Source organism: Choloepus didactylus, chromosome 8 (genome assembly GCF_015220235.1).
Source record: "Choloepus didactylus isolate mChoDid1 chromosome 8, mChoDid1.pri, whole genome shotgun sequence".
Lineage (NCBI taxonomy): Eukaryota > Metazoa > Chordata > Mammalia > Pilosa > Megalonychidae > Choloepus > Choloepus didactylus.
In genome coordinates, this window is record NC_051314.1 from 84,111,680 (window position 1) to 84,134,718 (window position 23,039).

The window sequence follows — 23,039 nt, forward strand, 5'->3', positions numbered from 1 at the left end:
ATGATAGGGGTTATCATGATCTTTGAATACTGATGGGAGTTCTGTTTCCTCTTTCAAAGTTGTCAGATTCTCCAGAAATATATAACCCTAGAATATTGTTCCAAGTTTCCATTTATTACCTAAATGGGAAGAATCAGTCATTTCAGAATTTTAAGAAAAGAGCCTGATACTAATGATGCCACAGGTGATGTTTTCAATTAGTGTTTTAATGAGATTCATAGACTGGTAAGGGCTAATCCTGTAATGTATGGAAAAAACCTGAGAAAGCAGGCCTATATCTAGCAAATCTCCTGGGGTAGGGCTTTGCTGATTCTGAGTTCTTTGATTAAACTTTTGGTATTTTACAAGCTCTCTGGAAGTAAATTTATATCTGACAGTAATCAGATACTTGTCAGCTTCCAAAATAAGTAAAGTTTGCAGATAGAATTGAAATTAGAAGTTTTCAATGACTTTCTAAGCCCAAAGGAAAATTAAAAACACATTGCTTGTAGAGGTAAATAAGTGGTTATTGACAAATAATTCAGCAGAGTAGAAATGATGGAGGCTTGGAGACGTGGAGGGAAAAAGGAACTGAGCTTCATTTTTGGGAAAACTTAGAGATGAACATAATGAATGACAATTGTTCTAATTTCAAACCTCTGGTCTTTCCTAACTGTGTTGAGGAAACAGTGATTTACTCCTCAGAAGCACATTTTAAAAGTGTTTGTAGAACTTTGACCCCAACTTTGAGAGCTGGAAAAGTCTTCCAGAAATAGTATTTCCAAAGAAATGTCAGATTACCAACATTTCTATCAGGAACAGCAGCTTCAGACTTTCCTAATGCAACCTCTTTACCTCTCTCAGCCTTCGTAGAATTGAAGAGAGTTAGGGCTTTGCTCTAGATTAGGCTTTGGCTTAAAGAGGGAATGTTCTGGCTTGTTTGATCTTCTCTCTAGACCATTAAAGCTTCCTCCTTATCAGCAATAAAGCTGTTTCCCTTTCTTATTATTTGTGTGTTCACAGGAGTTGTGCTGCCTTAATGGGCTCTTCTGCCCAATGCTCACAAAAACCAATATGTAACACCAGGATTTTGGGAAGAGAAAGAGTTTATTTGTGAAGTTGAGAAGCAAGGAGACTGGAGGCAAGCCTCAAATCAGTCTCCCTGAGCTGCTAAGCTTGTGGATTTTTAATTTGCTAATTTGAGGGTTGGCTTGGGGTTGGGGAGAAAATGGGGTAAGGTGACATGGTCCCAGGGGCAGTTTCTAGGGGACCATGTGCAGTGTTAAGTCACGCTAGAACAGGCTTCTACATTCATTGCATGTCACAAAATTGGTCCTCCCAGGGGCGGGAGGACCCTTACTCTTATATTTACTATTCTGGTCAAGCAAAGGTAATTTTCAGTTCAGGGTTGTAATTACTGCACATGCCCTTGTGGCTAAAGCTTGTTAGAGCTTGTTCTGCAGAAGTGGTGAAAGACAGAAACTCATCTTGCAGAGAAGCAAACTTCTTATGAATATACATAAGGAGGTGACGGTTCTGAAAAAAGGGTAGTGGAAACTTCTGTCAACTAGAGTGGGGTGGGAGCTACCCTGAAAAGTGGGTTAGCAGGTGTCAGCTTCAGTGGAAATTGTTGCAAGTTGGCAAGGCAAGGGTTTGGTTTGGTTTTATTTCCCCCAGAGAGGGGTAGTTACAAATCCCTCTGTTCTGTTTTTCCATTCCTCAGTTTTGAGGGATAAGCAACAGTGACCACTCTAGCTACTTACTGCTTGCTGGGGGCATTGCGAAGGGTTTAAATAATGGAAAACATTTGCTGCATGTTGGAGGTATTCGCTGGTTCCTGGAGCTGGAGGAGGCCAGGGGTCATTTATCTCCATGGCTTCAGGTATGTCTGGGTTCTCTTGGTTTGGGGATTGATATCTAACATGACAGATGGTGTTTTCTAGTAGCTTCGGTTGGCACAGGAATAACCCAGTGAATTTTAGTCTCTGAGAAATACAATAAGTTTGCTGGTTATAGGTCCAAATATGAGAAGCATAATTATCATTATTATTGGGCTTAAGATGGGTAAGAAACAGGACATTTTAGATAGGTAACTTTTGATTGATTTCCATATAGACTGTGCAGATGGATTGTTAATATTATGTAGCCAGGTAGCTTGGTTGTACAGTTTTCTTACATTCAGTTCAGTTTGGTTTGTGGTGTTTACCCATGTACAGCAGGAAGCATTTGCTATGACACATACTCCTTGCTCTTCTAAGAGATAGTTGAAGCAATTCTGTTATCCATGACAACGTTAGCTAGTGTGTCTGTGGAAAATCGCATGGCTTCAAGTGCAGTAGCAGTGGAGTTAGCAGGTTCGTCTGTGGCTAAGTTACTTAAAGTGGCTTCATGATAAGCAAATCCACCCCATGGGGCTAACAGCCCTATGGCATGCCCTAATCCAGCTATTATCATCCCCAGGGTGGGGTTATTTCAGGTATTTTATTATTTTATTTAAATTTTATTGCTTATTTCAGGTATGACTGATGGGTTAGCAGGCTTGAGATATCCTAATGTGCCTTGACCTCTTATCCAAAACTTGTTTTTACACTTTGAAGCATTCTGACTTGTGATTTGACTTATAGGACTCCCACAGATAGAGATGTAACCTTTTGGTACACATAGAACTACTCAAATAGTTCCTTGTAAGAGTTTTGAGTTGCCGGAAAGCTTTATTGCTGTCTAGGGTTTTATTTAGGTAGCATTGAAGGCTGGATAAGGGACCTAATTTGTATGATTCATGCAGGGAGTATAATTTACAGGAGGGATACAAGAAAGACTTCTTCCAGACATCCTGTTTTCTTGGCTACTTACATGTCATTTCCCAATTCTGGTCATCCTCAGACTTTTAGATGGTATAGTACATACAAATTTCTTCAAGATCTACTCCTGTATTTATGGTTAAATATTTTGAAATCCTGACATATGGCTGTTTTGTCAGGGATTCCATTTATAGTATAATTATATGTTATTTCATTGTGTCTGTCTGCAAATTTCCAGAATACACTTGGTCCTAGGCCATATAGGACCCAGGATGGGTCCCTGTAACTTACGTATAGTGTTCCATATCTTGCTTCTCTAATAAGCGGTTGTGATATGGAGTAAGATCAAAACATGGAAAAGGACTATAGTCGAGCAGTTTCTTTTCTGTTGGAAGTTAAAATTTAAGATTTTGTTGACCCATCAGAGGAATTAACTCTGGGACTTGGCGGAAGCTAGGTGCAAGTATGGCAACGTAGGAGGAGGATTTTGTATAGGGGTTTGAATGACATAACCAGCAATTTTTAGAACTCTTCTCCCCAGGCTAAAGCTTGAGATGTTTTACAATGAAATCTTGTTTCCACTTGCTCATGAGGCAAGAGAGGTTACATGATAACAGAATTATAGGAGTTAAAACAAAGGAAACCATTTTCTATGAACTTTTCCAGCTTCTGGCAACAAAGAAAATGATTCCAACCTCTAGGTAAAGCATAAGTGCACATTAAACCATAAAAGATTATAACTATTGACTTCTGGGAAGATGGTGGAGTAGGTGAGGCAAAATGGGCTTCTCCTCCATGAAAGAAACTTGAGAGGGGCCAGAGGATGCCTGGGACTGTGGTTTTGGGGTGTGACTGGCCATAGAGGGTCCTCCACAGTATGTGGAGGGTATGTGGACAAAAATGTGGGGAGATGGTGACTCAAGGGATGGGGTAAGTTTATTTGGCCTCCCGGGCCAGCAGTGGCAAGACAATCTGTGGACAAAAGAGTGAGCAGCGGCTGTCCACTTCCATGCACCTATCTTGGTGGTTAGCTGGGGAGGCGATCCCCCACAGCCAGACGGCTAGGAGGTCCCGTGAGGGTACCTGGGAGGCAGTGTTTGCTCTACCCCATGGAAGTCTGAGAGGTGCACCGGCAAGGGGCAGGGAAAGGAGAGGGTGCCATGCTGATGATCAGGAGCCCCTCCCACACCCCAGAGACTTGTGGGTACATGGCAGGCAGGGAGCTGTGCACGTTTGTTCTGCAGGGTGCCTTTCAGTGGACTCCCTGCCTGACTGCCCAGGGCCCACATCGCAGCTCCAGGACAGGCAGTCCCCGGTGCACACAGAAAACCTGTGCACTGATTGGTTCCCCACCCGGTTTGGACTCCGGGGACCCCATAGGAGAAGTACAAGGAAGACTGGCTTGAGAGAGCCACCTACTGGTAGGATAGGGAAACTGCATTCCAGCAAGCTGTAGCTCAAGAGCGCCACCTGCTGGTAGGATTGGGAAACTGCACACCAACAAGCTGTAGCTTTCCCAAATTATGTATAAATGCTCAAATAATCCTGCATTTCCCAAAATAACCTTATCAAGACAAGTAAATACCCTGAAGCCAATAGAAAAATCACAAACACTTAAAGAATCTAGAAGATATGGACAAGCCAAATGAACAAATTAAAAAGCTGGAAGAGATACAAAATTTAGAGCAGTTAATTAAAGAAGTACAAACAAATCGCCAAAACAACTTCAACGAGATGACTAAAGACATAAAAGAAATCAAGAAGACTCTAGAAGAGCATAAAGAAGATTTTGAAAGAGTAAATTAAAAAATGGAAATAAAAGACTGGATCAAATTAAAAATATACAAGAGACACACAACAGCATATTTGAAGAGGCAGAAGAAAGAATAGGTGGATGGGCAATCGAATGCAAATGCACAGAAGAACAAATGGTGAAAAAAATAAAAAAAATGTGAAATGAATCTCAAAGAAATATTGGACAACATGAAGTTCATAAATATAAGAATCTTTGGTGTCCCAGAAGGAGAAAAGAAGGATAAAAGGCTAGGAAGACTGTGTCAAGATGTAGTTAGTGAAAACTTCCCAACCCTTCCAAACAACATAAATATGCAAATCAAAGATGCCCAAAGAACTCCAAATAGAATAAATCCAAATAAACCTACTCTGAGACATATACCAATTAGGTTGTCAAATGCCGAAGAGAAAGAGAAAGTTCTGAAAGCAGCAAGAGAAAAGCGATTCACCACATACAAGGGAAACAACATAAGACTAAGTACTGACTTCTCAGTGGGCACCATGGAGGCAAGGCAGTGGTATGACATATTTCAGATTCTGAAAGAGAAAAATTTCCAGCCAAGAATTCCTTATCAAGCAAAGCTCTCCTTCACAGTTGAGGGAGAGCTTAAAATTTTCACAGACAAATGCTGAGAGAATTTGTTAACAAGAGACCTGCCCTGCAAGAAATACTAAAGGGTGCTCTACCATCTAAGAAAAAAATAAAGGAGAGAGAGGTCTGGAGAAGGGCTCAGAACTGAAGAGTATTAGTAAGGGTAACTTAAAGGAAAAAAAAGAGACAGGGAAAAAATAGACTTAATGATTAAAAACCAAAGGATAAGATGGCCAGTTCAAGAACTGCTTTCACAGTAATAACTTTGAATGTGAATGTATTAAACTCTCCAATTAAAACATACAGACTGGTAGAATGGATTAGAAAGTATGACCCATTGATACACTATTTACAAGGGACTCATCTTAGACCCTGCGACACAAAGAGACTGAAAGTGATAGGATGGAAAAAAATATTCTATGCAAACTGCAATGAAAAGAAAGCTGGGGTAGCTATACTAACGTCATACAAAATAGACCTTAAATGCAGAGATGTCATAAGAGACAAAGAAGGATTTCATATATTAATAAAAGGGACAATTCACCAAGAAGAAATAACTATCATAAATATTTATGCACCCAATCAGGGAGCTCCAAAATGCATGAGACAAACATTGGCTAGACTGAAGGGAGCAACAGACACATCTACAATAGTGGGAGACGTCAATACACCACTGTCTTCTATAGATAGAACAACTAGAAGAGAACCAATAAGGGAATTGAGAACCTAAACAATATGAAAAATGAATTGGACTTAACAAATATATAGATTGTTACATTCCAAAGTACCAGGATATAAATTCTTCTCTAGAGCCCAAGGAATGTTCTCTAAGGTAGATCATATGCTGAGGCACAAAACAAGTCTTAATAAATTTAAAAAGAAGTACAAACAAATTGCCTAATGCCTTTTATTTCATTCTTGGCAAATTGCTCTGGCTAGAACTTCTAGCACAATGTTGAACAATAGAGGTGTGTGCCAGTTTGAATGTATTATGTCCCCCAAACACCATTATCTTTGATGTAATCTTGTATGGGCAGATTTCTCAGTGTTGATTAGATTGTAATTCCATGGAGATGCGCCCCACCCAACTGTGGGTGATGACTCTGATTGGATAATTTCCATGGAGGTGTTGGCCTGCCCATTCAGGGTGGGTCTGAATTAAATTACTGGAGCACTATATAAGTTCAGACAGAAGGAGCAAGCTGCTACAGCCAAGAGGGATACTTTGAAGAAAGCACAGGAGCTGCAGATGAGAGATAGTTTGAACACAGCTGTTGAAAGCAGACTCTTGCTCCGGAGAAGTTGAGAGAGGACAAATATCCCAAGTGCAACTAAGAGTGACATTTTTGAGGAACTGCAGCCTAGAAAGGAATGTTCTGGGAGAAAGCCATTTTGAAACCAGAACTTTGGAGCAGACACCAGCCACGTGCCTTCCCAGCTAACAGAGGTTTTCTGGACGCCACTGGCCATCCTCCAGTGAAGGTACCCGATTGCTGATGTGTTACCTTGGACACTTTATGGCCTTAAGACTGTAACTGTTTAACCAAATAAACGCCCTTTTAGAAAAGCCAATCCAAATTGGGTGTTTTGCATTCCAGCAGCGTTAGCAGACTAAAACAAGGTGACACTGGGCACCATAATGGAATGCAGCTAGAAAGCAATAACCACCAAAGAACCAGTTCTTTCACAAATATAAGGAGGTTAAACAGCACACTCCTAAACAACAAGGGAGTCAACAAAGAAATTTCAAGAGAAATTGTTAAATATGTAGAGACGACTGAAAATGAGAACACAGCATATCAAAACCAGTGGGATGCAGCAAAGGTGGTGCTGAGAGGGTAATTTATAACTCTAAATGCATTTATTAAAAAGCAAGAAAGAACTAAAACCAAAAACGTAACTGAACAACTGAAGAAGCTATAGAATGATCATCAGACTAACCCTAATCAAGTAGAAAAAAAGAAATAACGAAGATTAAAGCAGAAAGAGATGAGCTGGAGAACAAAACAAACAAACAAACAAAATAAACAAAAACAAAAAAAATAAAATCAATAAAATCAATAGTTGGTTCTTTGAGAAGGTCAACAAGATTGAGTGACCCTTAGTTAGACTAACAGTAAAAAATAGAGAAGACCCAAATAAAAAGAATCAGAAATGAGAAGGGGAAAATTACTATAGATCCTGAAGAAATAAAAAAAATCCTAAGAGGATTCCATGAAGAACTGTATGCCAACAAGCTAGACAATTTACAGGAAATGGATAATTTCCTGGAAACACATGAACAACCTAGACTGACCCAAGAAGAAATTGAAGACCTCAACAAAGCAAAGAGATCCAATTAGTCATCAAAATATACCAACAAATAAATGCCCAGGGCCAGATGGCTTCACGGGGGAATTTTACCAAACATTCCAAAAAGAATTAACACATTCCTGCTCAAATTCTTTCAAAAAATTGAAGAAAAAGAAACACTACCTAACTCATTTTATGAAGCTAATTATCACTCTGATACCAAAACCAGATAAAGACACCACAAAAAAGGAAAACTATAGGCCAATCTCCCTAATGAATATAGATTGAAAAATCCTAAACAAAATACTTGCAAACTGAATCCAAAGACACATTAAAAGAATTATACACCAGAAAGAAGTGGGGTTCTTCCTGACATGCAAGGGTGGTTCAACATAAGAAAATCAATTAATGAAATTCAACATGTTAACAAATCAAAAGGGAAAAATCAAGTGATCATCTTGATACTGGAAAAGCATTCGACAAAATTCAACATACCTTTTTGATAAAAACACTTCAAAAGGTAGGAATTGAAGGAACCGTCCTCAATATGATAAGGGGGATATATGAAAAACCCATAGCTAGCATAGTACTCAATGGTGAGAGGTTGAAAGCCTTCCCCCTCAGATCGGGAATGAGACAAGGGTGCCCAGTGTCACCTCTGTTGTTCATATATTGTGCTAGAAGTTCTAGCCAGAGCAATTTGCCAAGACAATGAAATAAAAGGCATTCAAATTGGAAAGGAAGAAGTAAAACTGTCATTATTTGCTGATGATATGATCTTATATTTAGAAAATCCTGAGAATTCAATGAAAAAGCTACTTGAGCTAATAAACAAATTCAGCAGAGTAGTGGGATATAAGATTAATGCACATAAGTCGGTAATGTTCCTATATACTTGTAATGATCTAACTGAAAAGGCGATAAAAAAAAAAATTCCAGTCAAAATAACAACTAAAAAAATCAGATACCTAGGAATAAACTTAACCAAGTATGTAAAAGACCTCTACACAGAAAATTACAAAATTTTACTAAAAGAAATAAAAAAGACCAAAATAGATGGAAAAATATTCCATGCTCATGGATAGGAAGACTAAACGTCATTAAGATGTTGATTCTACCCACACTGATCTGTAGATGCAAAGTAATTCTAATGAAAATTCCAACAACCTACTTTGCAGACTTGGAAAAGCTTGTTATCAAATTTATTTGGAAGGGAAAGGGGCCTCAAATTGCCAAAAACATCCTAAACAATAAGAACTAAGTGGGAGGACTTACCACTTCCAGACTTTGAAGCCTAATGTAAAGCCACAGTGGTCGAAACAGCATGGTATTGTCACAAAGATAGACATATTGACCAATGGAATTGAATTCAGAGTTCGGAAATAGACCTTCAGATCTATGACTGACTGATTTTTTATGAGGCCTCCCAAATCCACAGAACTGGGACAGAAGAGTGTCTTTAACAAATAGAGCTGGGAGAACTTGATATCCATAACCGAAAGAATGAAATAGGATCCCTACCTCACACCCTATATAAAAATTTAGTCAAAATAGATCAAAGACCTCAATATAGGAGATAGAACAATAAAACTCTTAGAAGATAATATAGGGAAACATCTTCAGGACCTAGTAATAGGAGGTAGCTTCTTAGACCTTACACCCAAAGCACAAGCCACAAAAGAAAAAAATAGATAAATAGGAACTCCTCAAAATCAAAGGCTTCTGCACCTCAGAAAACTTTGTCAGAAAGGTGAAGAGTCAGCCAACTCAATGGAAACCATGTGTCAGATAAGAGACTGATATCCTGCATATATAAAGAAGTCCAACAACTGAACAACAATATAAACAGCCCAATTATTAAATTGGCAAAAGATATGAAAAGGTATTTTTCCAAAGAGGAAATATAAATGGCTAAAAAACACATGAAAAAATGTTCATCTTCACTAGCTGTTATGGAAATGGAAATCAAAACCACAGTGAGATACCATCTCACACCAGTAAGAATGGATGCCATTAAACAAACGGGAAACAACAAATGATGGAGAGGATGTGGAGAAATTGGAACTCTTACTCATTGTTGGTGGGAATGTATAATGGTACAGCTGCTGTGGAAGACAGTTTGGCAGTTTCTCAGAAAACTAGATATTGAATTACTCTACGATCCAGCAATTCCACTTCTTGTTACATACCCAGAAGATTTGAAAGTAGTGACACAAACAGACATCTGTACACCAGTGTTTATAGCAGCACTGTTCACAATTGCTACAAGATGGAAACAATCCAAGTGTCCTTCAGCAGATGAGTGGATAAACAAAATGTGGTGTATATATACTATGGACTAGTATGCAGCAGTAAGATGGAACAAGGTCCTGAAACATACGGCAGCGTGGATAAACCTTGAAGATGTAATGCTGAGTGAAATGAGTTAGACACAAAAGGAGAGATATTGTATGTTACCACTTCTGTGAACTCCCTGAGCAGTGTAAAATCAATGTACATCCCTGAAGATCTGGAAAGTGATTAAACTCTCTAGTAGCAACAGACAAGATAGAATTTAACAGAGGGTTATGAGAATACCAAATCTCTATATTATTTTCTTAGTTGCTAGGGTATTAGAATGACCAGAAGGAGAGAATTGAAATGGTGGAACTGTAACCCATAGCATTCTTTGAAATTTGTTCTATAGCTACTTGCTAAATTGTAATTTGAAATTTACCACCTTTTTGTGTAAATGTTGTATTTCACATTAAGGAGATAACTGAAACTATGGTAATGTAACTCATAACATTTTTGGAAATTTCCTATATAACTACTTGTTAAATCATACTTGGAAAGATAAAAAAAAATTATAACTATTATCCAACTAATAATATATAAAAGAATATGTGGCCACACAGAACAGTCTACATTAAACATTACTTATCTTAGCTCTGTTTAAAAAGGAATTTCAAGTCTGAGATGGGTTTGCAGATGTAATCAGGGGTTGCCCAGTGGTCCTTGCTGGGTTTATGATTTGATGTTGCTTCAGTTCTCTTCCATCAGGATGTTGGGAAGTCTCCTTGGAAGTTAAGTAGCTTCACTCTTGAGTGATGTGTCGACATCTTAATACCCTGCAACTTAACAGAGGAGTGAGTAACAAGTAGAATCTGGTAAGGCAGTTCCCATTGGGGTTGCGGTTGACTATCAGGAGGTTGAATTTTCCAACTTTTTAATAATACCCAGTCTCCATAAACCATATAATGTAAGGGACATCAGTGGGAAATGCAAGTCTATCAGAAGTATACTGATATATAGCAGAAATGGTGAGACTAAGATATTTAATGGTATTTAATTCAGTTATTAAATTCTCATTACCACAGGTTGGAATTTGTTTTTGGAAGGGTCTCCCATACATCATTTCATAAGGGTTTAACTCAAGCCTACTTCTGGGGGCCACTCATCCTGAGCAGGGCAACTGGCAAGGCTTTGTCCCAGGTTAAATTTGTCTCAGCCTATTTTAGCTAGAGTCCTTTTCAGCGTGTGGTTCGCCTTTTCAGTTTTCCCTGTTGATTCTGGCCCCTAGGATGCATGGAGTTTCCAGCAGATGTCTAAGGCTTCTCTTCCATCTGACAGTAAGTTCCTCTGTCCTTTCGGTAACTCAAATTCTAGATATTTTACACTGGGCTGAGAGACCTGAGCCTTTTTCTTAGACACTTTGTACCTCCAGTCTTCTAGGAATTCAGGTCTGAAGCCTCTTTTGATCTGCTAGCGATCATACGTATTGCAAAAGCACTCTGTCTCAGATCTGCAACTCTCTTAAGTCTCTGACTAGTTTCCCTAAATAATATAGGGGCATTTTTGAACCCCTGAAGGAGAACAGACCAATAGTACTGCTGTTTTGTCTTAATCTCTTGGTCCTCCCATTCAAATGCAAATATTTCCTGGGACTCCAGGCTTAAGGGCACACAATAGAAAGCATCCTTTAAATCTAACACGGTGAACCAACAAAAATCTCCAGAGTAGTCAGTAAGGCGTTTGGATTGAGTACTACTAGATGAATGTCTTCTGCTATTTAGTTGATAGCCCTTAAATCCAGTACAAATTGATACTCTCTTTTAGTACCAGGCTTTAGAGTAGGCAAGAAGGAGTGTCGTATGGAGAACGTAAAGGCCATATTAACTTTAGTTTGAGAAAAAGAGTCTATTTTTGGCTTTATGCCCTCTCGGCCTCCTTCTTTAGCAGTTACTGTTTGAGGTTAGGAATCTTTGAGTTGGGCTGAATCCTCACCTGGACTGGCTCGGCAGTTCTTGCTCTTCCCAGCCTCCCATCAGCCCATACCTCTGGCCTTACCTTTAGAAGGGTATCTTCTGATATCTCTGATTGCAGTTTTTCTCCTAGGTGCAGCACTGCAGGTTGCAAGGCACAAGGTTGGTTTGGAGGAACTTCAGTATCTAGTTTATTGACTGAAGAAGTCACCTGTGCATTTTAATTTGGATAGCAGGTCTCATCTGAGCAGAGGCATAGGACATTCGGGAATATAGAGGAAGCTATGCTTTAGAGATATTTCCCAGCTGGCATTCAAGGGGTTGTGTGCTATTTGAGGATCCAGAAACTCCTAATACTGTTGTAGTCTTTGGAGAGAATGCCCCTGGTCTTTTATTTAAAACTGAGTAAGTATTTCTTATATGGATGAGAAAGTCCACAAGTCTTTTTCCCACTAGTATAGATACCTGGGGCCCCTGGTGGGAAAGGTTTGGGTTGAAGTTGGAAGGTGCCCCTGGGCCCCATCATTCTGGGTTGTTTTCACCCCCTTCACTGAGGGATTCGGTAAGTGGTTTGCGGGGTCCTTGAGTCTCCTCTCTCTGGGGGCGATTTGGGCTTTCCCACCACCAATGATCTTTCTCTTTGCAGTAGGCATGTTGCTGTGGCCTTAGGGTGGACGGTTGGTTTTATATTTAGTTGGGAGCTTCTGGGGTCTTACCTTTCCTCGTTCTTCCTGATTCGATCTGGTTCATCTTGTTCCGTTGGAGCTCCAGGCGAGGCTGTGCTTAGTAGGGCCACTTGCCACTTCAGTTGTTTTTCCTGGATTTGATCTCTATAAATGAAAACCTTGGCAAGTGTGACATTGCATTCCCAGCCCTCCTTCTAATTTCTGCAATTTTATTCTGATGTCTGGGGCACTCTGGCTGATGAAAGTTGTATTTGTTAGTCTCATGTTATCATGGTGTTCTGGGTCTATGTCAGTATATTGCCAAAAAGTCCCAAAAATTCTTTAAAGAAAAACAGAGGGGTTCTCTTTTGGTCCCTGCTGGACTTCTTGGATTTTTCTTAAGCTTTTTAGTTCCAGGGCCTCTTTCTGCAACCCTGTGATTATGCAGCTTTTATAGTGATCTAATTTGACTCAGTCCCCTTGTTCATTGGGGTCACAGTGTGATTCAGAGGCTGGAACTGCTAATGCTCCCAGAATCTGAATTCATGTGTTTTAATTCATGCACTCTGTCGGCTTCTAACCTGGCTTTCTCAAGTACCATCCAGTGTTCTTCCTGGGTAAGGAGAATGTTTAAAAGTTCCTGGGTGTCTGCCCAGGTAGGGTTATGGGTTGCAAAGATAGAGGAGAAAAGGTTTTCCATTTTCCTCAGGTCATCTTGATATGAGGACATGTTGTTTTTCCAGTTATATAAGTCAAGTGGAAAAGGGGGTATGCACAAAATTGAATCCCTGATTGTCTAGTCCGGTGAGGACCTGTCTGAGTGGAAATTGCCCTGCCTGGGTTTGGGTGGCTCCCCAGCCAAAATGTGTATCCTCACAGGTATGGGATGGGGAGACCATTCTTCTTGGCTGGGAGAAGAACCTGATGAGGATTCACTTTGAGGTGAGGATTCCTCGCCTTCTTCTTCTCCTGCATAAGGAAGTGGGGATGTGGAGAGAGATTCTAAATGTATGTGATAGAACCTATCAGGGCAAGAATCTGGCAACACCTCTTTCTTTTTCTTGAAGTTTTACCCGGATCTTTCCCTGTTTTCTGTCCCTATAATTCATCTTCTTTTTGTACCATAATTCAACATCTTTTCTGAAAATTCTTACTTTGACATGATGTCATAAATGATTGGATACAGGGGATCTCATCCCATTCTTCTCTTTTGCAGAATAACTCTAGTTGTAAAATGGTGTTATGATTAAGAGTTCATTCTACTGGCCGTTTTTCCCCAGAATCAAATTTATGTTGAGGCCATGTGGTATTACAGAAAAAAATCATTCTGTTCTTTTTCATAGACTCATTGGTAAACACTGACCAGTTATCCAGAATACATTTTAGTGGGCTTTTACCTTCAGTAATGTAAATATTTCCCATATTTATTGGTTACAAGGTTTTGGCACACTTTCAGAAGGTCTCAGCCTAGGAAACAAATGGTTTGAAGAAGCATCTTCTTAACAGCATGGACATGCTCTGGGAAAAGGGAGTGGGAACACACAAGTGGGCTAGATCTCATGGTCAGCTGAGCCAACAGGACAATCTATGCCCTTAAGCAGACTCTCAAGCCAGATTAAGGTGGGCCTCAAACCCATTATCCAGGTATTGTCTGACACATCAGGAGAGGTGAGACCTCCCAACTTCTGGTGAGATGGGGTCTCTATAAACCCAATTCAAGAGAAAAGATTTACTCACGCAAAGATGTCTGAACCTGAAACAATTTCTCCTCCCGAAATAGAGTTGCACCGCCAGGCCAACAATGCCATGGGGATGAAAAAGAAAAGCTAATGTATATTTGGCCTTCTAGAATCATAAGATTCATTTGAGTTTACAGAATGTCACTCGTGGATCTTATCTGCCCATTGTTTAATTCTCCTGGTACATAATTTATCCAGGAGGGATTTTCATTCATTAGGCATACAGGCAGTGTTTGATAGTATCCTTATTTATCTTGGTCATTAATGTACTCTTCCCAACATTTCTTCTTTTCTTGATGATTTCTCTTTGCAAAAAAGATGAGGTAAAACAGGAATTGAGTTGTTCTTCAGTCTCTGCTTCATATTAATTAATAACGTGCCATTTACATCAGAGAGGCCTGTGCTTTTCTTACTTTTTTACATGCCTCAGCACATTCTTCAGCTCAAGCATCTTTCTTATGTACATCTGTGCCACTTTTTTTATATATATAGTTTCCTTTTATATATGTCTTTCTTTTGCATGTCCTTCTAATTCTGAGTTGATTGGCTAGCTTTCTATCTAATCTTTTTATGTACTTCCCCTTTTCTTCCCCCACTCTGTCCCAAATAATGTAAAATTGCCAGAATTTCATTTTTGAGAATCTCTACCCTATTGTCTTCCTTTTAGTGTCTCAGACCATGAGCTTGGTGTTAGTCCTTGTCACTGTTTGAATCCTGCTCCCCAAGGGTCTAGTATCCACATCTGATTGTGTTCCAAGCTCTTCTTCCTGCCTATCTGACTTGGATGCTTTCTTTTGAGGATCTCACCATTTCCTTTTTTCTGATTAGTTGCTTCTTCTTGGTCAAATTAGACTCAGAATTGTAATTCCACACACTTCTTCTGCCCTCTGGGTGATAGAAGAATTGGCAAGGCAGATTTATCCTACACACTGCTTTTCAGTTGAACTAGATTTTTCAGTAGATGTTCAGGTAGCACAAATTATAACTGTTTTGTGACAGCGGGCTCCAGAAAGTAAGCTAATTCTCACCATTACTTTGTAGTCAGGACATGTCATTGGCTTCATGTTAAACTTGGCAGATCTGCTTCCTGATCTACCCTTCCACCCTTCTCACAAATCCCAGAAATCAATCTACTTTTCTCCCCTCTTTAAAGTTCGGTCACTACCAATTATTTACTGGAGATTTTCTTCTTTAGAAGCTGACCTCACAGTAGGGCATAATCTCTTCAGTTCTTGCCCTTTACTGATGTAGCCAAGATAGAGATATGGGTATGCTTTGTTTCAAATGTTTTATTCTTATCATGGTAGAGGCTAAATGAGGGTTACAAATAGGCAAGTTAGAGGTTCATGACATCTTATTGCCCCAGCTTTGTTAGTTTCTCATTCCCTTAGATGCTACAAACACCTGTAGTAAGTCTCTTGACTCTATTACTCGAAGTAGAGCTCATCAAACTCTTCCCCTACCTTACCCCACTCCACCCCACCTTTCTCTAGGTTCTTTGTAAGAGAGGGCATCTTAGCATCTGTTAGGCCTGGAGGGAGGTTAAACCATGGTTGTAAACTAATAAGAGACCATTCAGGAGTTGCCTTGTTTCAAGAGGGTAATTTATACTTTAGGGGACCTTAAGGCTGAGCAGCTCTTTGTGGAGTCCCAGTTTCATACAGGAGATCACTCCTTATATTAGTTCTTTTCCTTTCTTAGCATCACTCAAATACTTTCTGCTATACCTTCATCTTCCAGTGTGGATTTCCACATAGGGGTGCACATTTTTAACATATTCTTAAATAATCATGTAACAGTTAAGATTTCTATACCCTTACAGTGCTTTTTAGTCAGTGGTAGGGTGAAATATCAAGAAAATTCCAAAATGATCACGATGTATGCAGTACTGAGCATTCTGGAGAAATGCAAACCAAGTATAAATCAAATCAATAACTATTTACTAAGCACATAAAAAGAGAAATCATTCTTCCAAATGGCTTATGTTTAATTGAAATTAAATACATGAAGTAATCAGAGAATATAATAAAATGCTAAATTATGCATTGGCAGTAACTACCTGGTGTCTACCAGAGTAGGTTTTCCTAATCTACATTCATTTATGATTGATAAAGGAGCAGACTTTTGTATTTCCAAAATTGTTCCTTAAATTTGTTTTGGAACTTGGTATAAGCAGGAGCCTAAAACTGTATTTGCTAGAGTGACCTTTAGTTCCTACCTCTGGGATGCAGAATGGTACTCTTGTGCTCTTACAGCAGAGTAAAAGAAATGCATTGCAGCAAGGACACAAGTAATTGAAATATATTTAGGTTTTGTATATCTTAAATTCTCTGGTGAGGAAATGTAATCTTGTTTATTTGGTCTGTCTGTACTGTTTTAAGTTAATTTGGGGGTAACTTTTAGAATCATGAGAATTCCAGCCCAAATGATAGTTCTATGCTTAGTCATTGTAGTGCCACATTATACTGAGAAGGCTAAGAACTGTTGCTTTATATTAACCTTGCTTGGCATGACAAGCAAAAAAAAAAAAAAAAACAGAAACAAAATGTCTGCCTTCATAAAGATGAGCTCTTGCCATATTGCAAGATTTGATTTGCCTTGATTCATGGTACTTTTCGCTAATCTTCAAAGAATCATCAGATGTGATACATTTAAAAATGATATGGCAGTGAAATCTCCCATTTATATCCAAATATTAATGCTGTGTTTCTTCAGTTTTGTAGTGTTCTGCTTTATTTTATATATGTTTATGTGGGAGCAATGATAGCTTCCTGATTTTAAGAAGTGGAAGAACTGGGACAGAGTACGTTACTAGAGTTTTAAAAGGTCTCAAGGTCTCAGGGTAACAATAGTACTTTTCTAACCCTGTGCTTCTATGGTTTTAAATACAAGGGAACAATAATATGTTTCATCTAACAAATTAATATGTACTGTTAACTCCACCCAAGTCACACACATTTCCAGACCTAAGAAAAGGTAAGGCATCCTTGTTTTTCTGTCCTTTGAAATACTTTTTAGCAACAAGAAACTTCCTGTGTTTCATAAAAACTGATTTGCATCTGGTTGGATTCAACTAATAACATGTAGCCTGCTATTTAGACATCAGTAGAAAGAGAAATTTCTTTCTTTTCTTCCCTTTTTTTTAAGCATTTTTATTCTACCTATTTGGGTTAGATCAGAAATCGAAACATTGGCTTCTTGTTTGGTTTTCCTATAAGAATTTATAATGTCTGTGAGATTCACATAAGCATAGTCATCTTTGTTTTTGCCTAAATGCAATGACCCTATAATTTAATGTGTATATGTGTGTGGGAGTATATATACACACACACACACACATATATATGCACACATGTATATATATACTGCTGAGGGATACAGGTACATACAAGGAATTGCCTTTTTTCTGTGCATAGTAAAATTGATTTTGGTCTCTTTGTTTTATAAGCATAATATTTAAATTTTAGATAAGGGTTTGGATACATTCCTTTTTGAATATGGGGAATGTTGACAAGAATTACTAGATCCTTGATCTCTAACTTTTTGGAGGAATCTCAGTTGTTTAATTTCATGTACCTGTGCTCTTTCTTTTGTGGCATATATATATTTTTTTTCTTTTTTAAAAAAACCTTTTATTATAGGAAAATTTAAATATGTAGTATACAATATATATTTAAACCCATTAAGCAAACATATTTAAAAATATAGTAAACAGAATAGTATAATGAACCCATAATTGTACCCATTACCCAACTTTAAAAATTATCAAAATGCTACTACTCCTGTCTTATTTTGGCCTCCACCAGTTCCCCATTTACTCAATAAATTTTTTTATAGTTCTTTTTTTGAATGTTTAGGTACAATTTATATACATCAAAATGCACAGATTTTAGCCATACAGTTTTGACAAGTGGATGCAACCATATCACACCCACACTTATCATAGTATAAAATATTTTTATCTCCCCAAGAAGGCTGTGTTCCTTCCAAGTCAATCTCTGCCCTGCCAGAAAACAACTGTTCTTAGAAATTTTGCCTGTTTTAGAACATTATATAAATACAACCACACAGTATATAATCTTTGTGTCTAGCTTCTTTTGTTGTTCAGCATTATGTCTGTGACATTGATCTATGTTGCTGCATCCCTTTGTTTTGCTGAGTAGTATTCCATTGTGCTTGCATTCTGTTAATCAAAGACATTTGGATCCTTTCCAGTTTTGGCTTTTATGCTATGAACATTCATGTACCAGTCTTTGGGTGAACATAGGTTTTCATTTCTCTTTGATAGATAACTATGAGTGGAATTGCTGGGTCAAAGGGTGGGTGCCTATATACTTTTATAAGAAACTGCCAAAACTTTTTCTAAAGTGGTTATATCATTTTTGTATTTCCACTGGCAAAGTACAAGAGTTGTGGTTGCTCCGCATCCCTGTCAACATTTGTATTTGTTAGTCTTTTTCATTTTAACCTTTCTAGTGAGTACATGCACATATTCTTTAAAGTAATTAAAATAAATTTTTAGAATTTTATGGCATGTCTTGAGATAATTGGAAATGCCCCATCATTTTGTGAATCTTAAATGCCTTTTAAAATTTTTTCTGGGGTGAATGCTGATCAAGTCATTACCAGTCTAGAGACTAGTATATTCTCTCCCACTAATCCATGGCTAAAGTTTATGAGGGAAAATTTTTGCTAATCCTTTACATCCATTTTAGTACCTGAGGTTTGTAAAATACTTTCTTACATACTTGTTCTTGACAGCAAATGAAATTCCATTTAATAGATGAAGAAATGAAGATTCAGAATATTTATCTAATACTTGCCTGAGCCAAGGTTTTAGGGACTGGAACCCAGGACCTCTGACTTGGCTCATTACTCTTCCACTAGCACCTCAGAATGACTAACATGCTAGAATTCACTGTATATGTGTCTTTGGTTTGCAAGTTTAGGATAAACTGGTAGACAGATAAAAGAAGCTTTTTCTTGGAAGAGGTAGCTCTGAAATATATACTTGCCATTGATCTGTCCTTTTCAGGTGGCTTATTGGAATTCTGACCCTTGTTTTAGTTCTTAGAGTAGATCAACTGATTTAGTTATAAAGACTTCATAGTTTATACCTGAGAACAAATTCATTACTGATAATGAGTGACCTAAATCTAAATTTTGGAACTCTGCACACAATTTTTGAAGTCCTTTTAGGAACCCCAGTCTATGATTCCTAGAAACACCCTGGATGTTTAGTTGGTTTTAGCAGTGAGTTACCTGTCTTCCCTCACATTGATATGGTCAGGGGTGTCACAGCAAGTAATCTGAACTGGAGGGTCAGATGAAACTCCACCAAAGTGTGTAATGTTTATGATTTTCCAAGGCAGATTACAGTTAATTTGTTTCAGCAGTAAATCTGCTTTTGCACCATTGTCAGAGGCTAATGTAAGTTGTTTGTTTTATTTCAGTGATGTCCTCGCACTGCCTATTTTCAAGCAGGAAGAGTCAAGTTTGCCTCCTGATAATGAGAATAAAATCCTACCTTTTCAATATGTGCTTTGTGCAGCTACCTCTCCAGCAGTGAAACTCCACGATGAAACACTGACATATCTCAATCAAGGTTAGATACTTCCTCATTCATTAATATTTTTGCAGATCTGCTGGATTCATAACATTATATTAGGTACACTTATATGTAAAAAGTTCATCTTTTTGGTGTGACCATTCAGATTAGAAGCCTTACTTCAGAGATTTGAATTTCAGTGCCCTATTTGATATATATTACTGGTTTCTTCTGTCTACTTGCCCGTTTTTAGTTCCCATCTCCCTCTTTCTAATCCTTGTTTCCTGGACATCCCCATTGGGTACTACATGAGAAATATGTAACTATTATTTACCAGTTATGTGGCCTTGGACAAGTTGCTTAAACTCTTTAAATTTCAATTTCCTTATCTGTAAAAATGGGATTCATAATACTTTGGAGAGTTGTATCAGTTAAATGTTTAAAAGCCCTTAGCACAGTGCTTAGCATATACTAAAGACTTATAGTTGACATTACCAATGCTAATAATATTATATGCTTGTATATTAAAAAAACAAATTTTTTTCTTTCTGAATCTTGCAAAGTTAGTTTGTGATGAATATAATATGTAATTATTTTTTCTTCTAGGACAGTCTTACGAAATCCGAATGCTAGACAATAGGAAACTAGGAGAACTTCCAGAAATCAATGGCAAGTTGGTGAAGGTAAAAGAAAATGAGTAAACTACTCCTTTTATTGACCATTCCTTTTATTGACCCTTTTGGATGTGGGGGGTAGTGGTGGTGGTGGTGATGATGGTGGTGGTGGTGGTGTAATATTCTTTTCTTTTTTAATTTTTGAAACTTTTTTATTTTGAAATGCTTTCAAACTTAAGGAGAGTTACAAGCAAAATACAAACCCCATACAGAGAGCTCCAGTATTCCTCTTATCCCCCCATTTTAACATTTTGCCACATTTGCCATATCATTCTGTCTGTCAGTCCATCTGTCTTGTCTTTCTATCAATCCGTTTTCTGAACACTTGAGTGTAGGTTGTATATATCATATTCCTTGAACACTTAATACTGCTATGTACATTTCTTAAAAAACAAGGATATTCACTTGTTTATCCACCTTAAGCACAATTATTAAGTTCAAGAAATTTAACATTGTTGTAAAGCTTATTGTCTACATTCCGGTTTTTTCAGAAGTTCCAATAATGCCCCTTTGAGCTTCTCTACTCCTTGTTAGATGCCATCCACGATTATGTATTGCCTTTTAATAGTCTTTGTCTCTTTACTTGCTCTTTCTTTTTAGTTGTGAGAACATATATATGACAAAAATTTTCCCATCTCACCTACTCCCAAGAATACCATTCAGTGGGATTAATCACATTCACTATGTTGCCATACCCTTACCACCTTCCATTACTAAAACTTTCTCATCTCCCCAAACAGAAACCCTATACTCATTTTGCATTAATTTGCCATCCCCCCTGCTACCTACCCCTGGCGTCTTGTACTCTAATTTCTTTCTCATTGAGCTTGCATGTTCTCTAATGTTTTCTTTGCAGTTACCAGGGGGGCTTAAATCTAACATCCTAACTTTGTAGCAATCTCATTTGCTTTGATACCAACTTAACTTCAATAGTATATACAAACTATGTTTCTATACCCCCACCTTTATGTAGTTCTTGTCACAGATTAAATGTTTACATGGTATGAATCCAAACCCACTGATTGATCATTAAATTTTATGCATTTGCCTTTTAGATACTGTAAGAAGTAAAAAGTGGAGTTACAAACATTTGTATTTACCCATGTCATAACCCTCACAGGAGATCATTATTTCTTCATGCAGCTTTGATATATGGTCTATTGTCTTTTTCTTTCAACTTCCAGAACTCTCTTAAGCATCTCTTGTAGGGCTGGTCTAGTGGTGATTAACTCCCTCAGCTTTTGTTTATCTGGGAATGTCTTAATCTCTCCCATTTTTGAAAGACAGTTTTGCTGGATAAAGAATTCTTAGTTGGCATTGTTTTGCCTTAAGAATTTTAAATATGTCATGCTACTGCTTTCTTGCCTCCATGGTTTCTGGTAAGAAATCAGTACTTAATCTTACTGAGACTCCCTGGTATGTGACACGTTGCTTCTCTCCTGTGGGTTTTAGGATTTTCTCTTTATCTTTGGCATTCAACAGTTTGATTATAATATGCCACAGTGTGTGTCTATTTGGGTTTATTCTATTTGGAGTTCATTAAGCATCTTGGGTATGTATATTCATGTTTTTCATTAAATTGGGGAAATTTTCAGCCATTATTTCTTTGAATATTCTCTCAGCCCCTTTCTTTTCCTTTGGGACTCCCACAATGCATATATTGGTATGCTTGATGGTGTCCCACGGGTTTTGCGGACTCTGTTCACTTTTCTTCATTCTTTCCTCTTTCTGCTTCTCAGCCTGGGTGATTTCAATAGTCTTATCTTCAAATTCACTGATTCTTTTTTGTGCCAGCTCCAAACCACTATTGAAACCCTTCAGAGAATTTTTTTTTTTTTTTTTTTTTTTTTACTGTGGTTTTTAGCCCTGTTTGGTTCCTTTTCATAATTTCCATCTCTCTATTGGTATTCTCTTTGTGATCATCTTTTGTTTTCCTGATTTCCTTTAGTTCTTTGTCCATGTTTTCCTTTAGCTCTTTAAGCATATTTAAAACCATTTTTTAAAGTCTTTGTCTGGTATGTCCCAGCTCTGGCCCTCCTTATTGATGATTTCTAATGCTTTAATCTTCTCCTTTGCCTTGGCTTCCTGTTTCTTCGTATGTTTTGAAATCTTTTACTGAAACCTGGACATTTTGATATTTTAGCATGTAATTACTGGAGTTTGGACTCTGAGGCTTCTGTTCCTTAAGCTTATATCCAGTTAGTGTTATAACAGAACTTCACTTGAATGCCAGGAGCTAACAAAAAAAAAAAGGAAAGGAAAACAACTTCCCAGTCTTTGCAGATTGATCTATGAGAGTGCTCTCCTTCAGAGCTTATCCTTAAAATGAGTTTGGACAATAGCTCTAGGCCAAAGCGTAGGGGCCTGCCTGATCCTTTCTGCACATGCCTCTTACCTTGGGCATGTGCTCATCACCATGGGAATTCCCCCATTTATATGGAATTGAATGTACCCTCTTCCTCAGGAAACAGTTTCTTCAAGGTCTTAAGCACTGCATCGTATATCCTGCAGCCAGCAATCCCTTGCCCCAAGTAGTACAACTTAACTGTTCTCCACTGTGTTCTATAGGAGAGCTGTGTGAACTGCCTTTTACACACAGGACAAGTCCTGGGATCCTAAGTCTCTAGGCCACCACCAGACAGATTGGGCCAGACATCCATACTCCCATTGTATGTATGAGGTATACATTAATCTGCAACCTCCAGAACTGG

General features: G+C 38.1%; 1 protein-coding gene across 2 annotated transcripts in view; it reads left to right on the forward strand.

The window, feature by feature from the left end:
- The window catches only part of TFCP2 (transcription factor CP2), a 96,814-nt gene that overhangs the window by 36,104 nt on the left and 37,671 nt on the right, over nt 1-23,039 (forward strand). For both annotated transcript variants that reach the window (XM_037846079.1, XM_037846078.1), the window contains exons 2-3: nt 19,560-19,711; nt 20,261-20,337. In XM_037846079.1, coding sequence (XP_037702007.1) covers nt 19,560-19,711; nt 20,261-20,337 — 229 coding nt within the window. The remainder of the gene's footprint in view (nt 1-19,559; nt 19,712-20,260; nt 20,338-23,039) is intronic.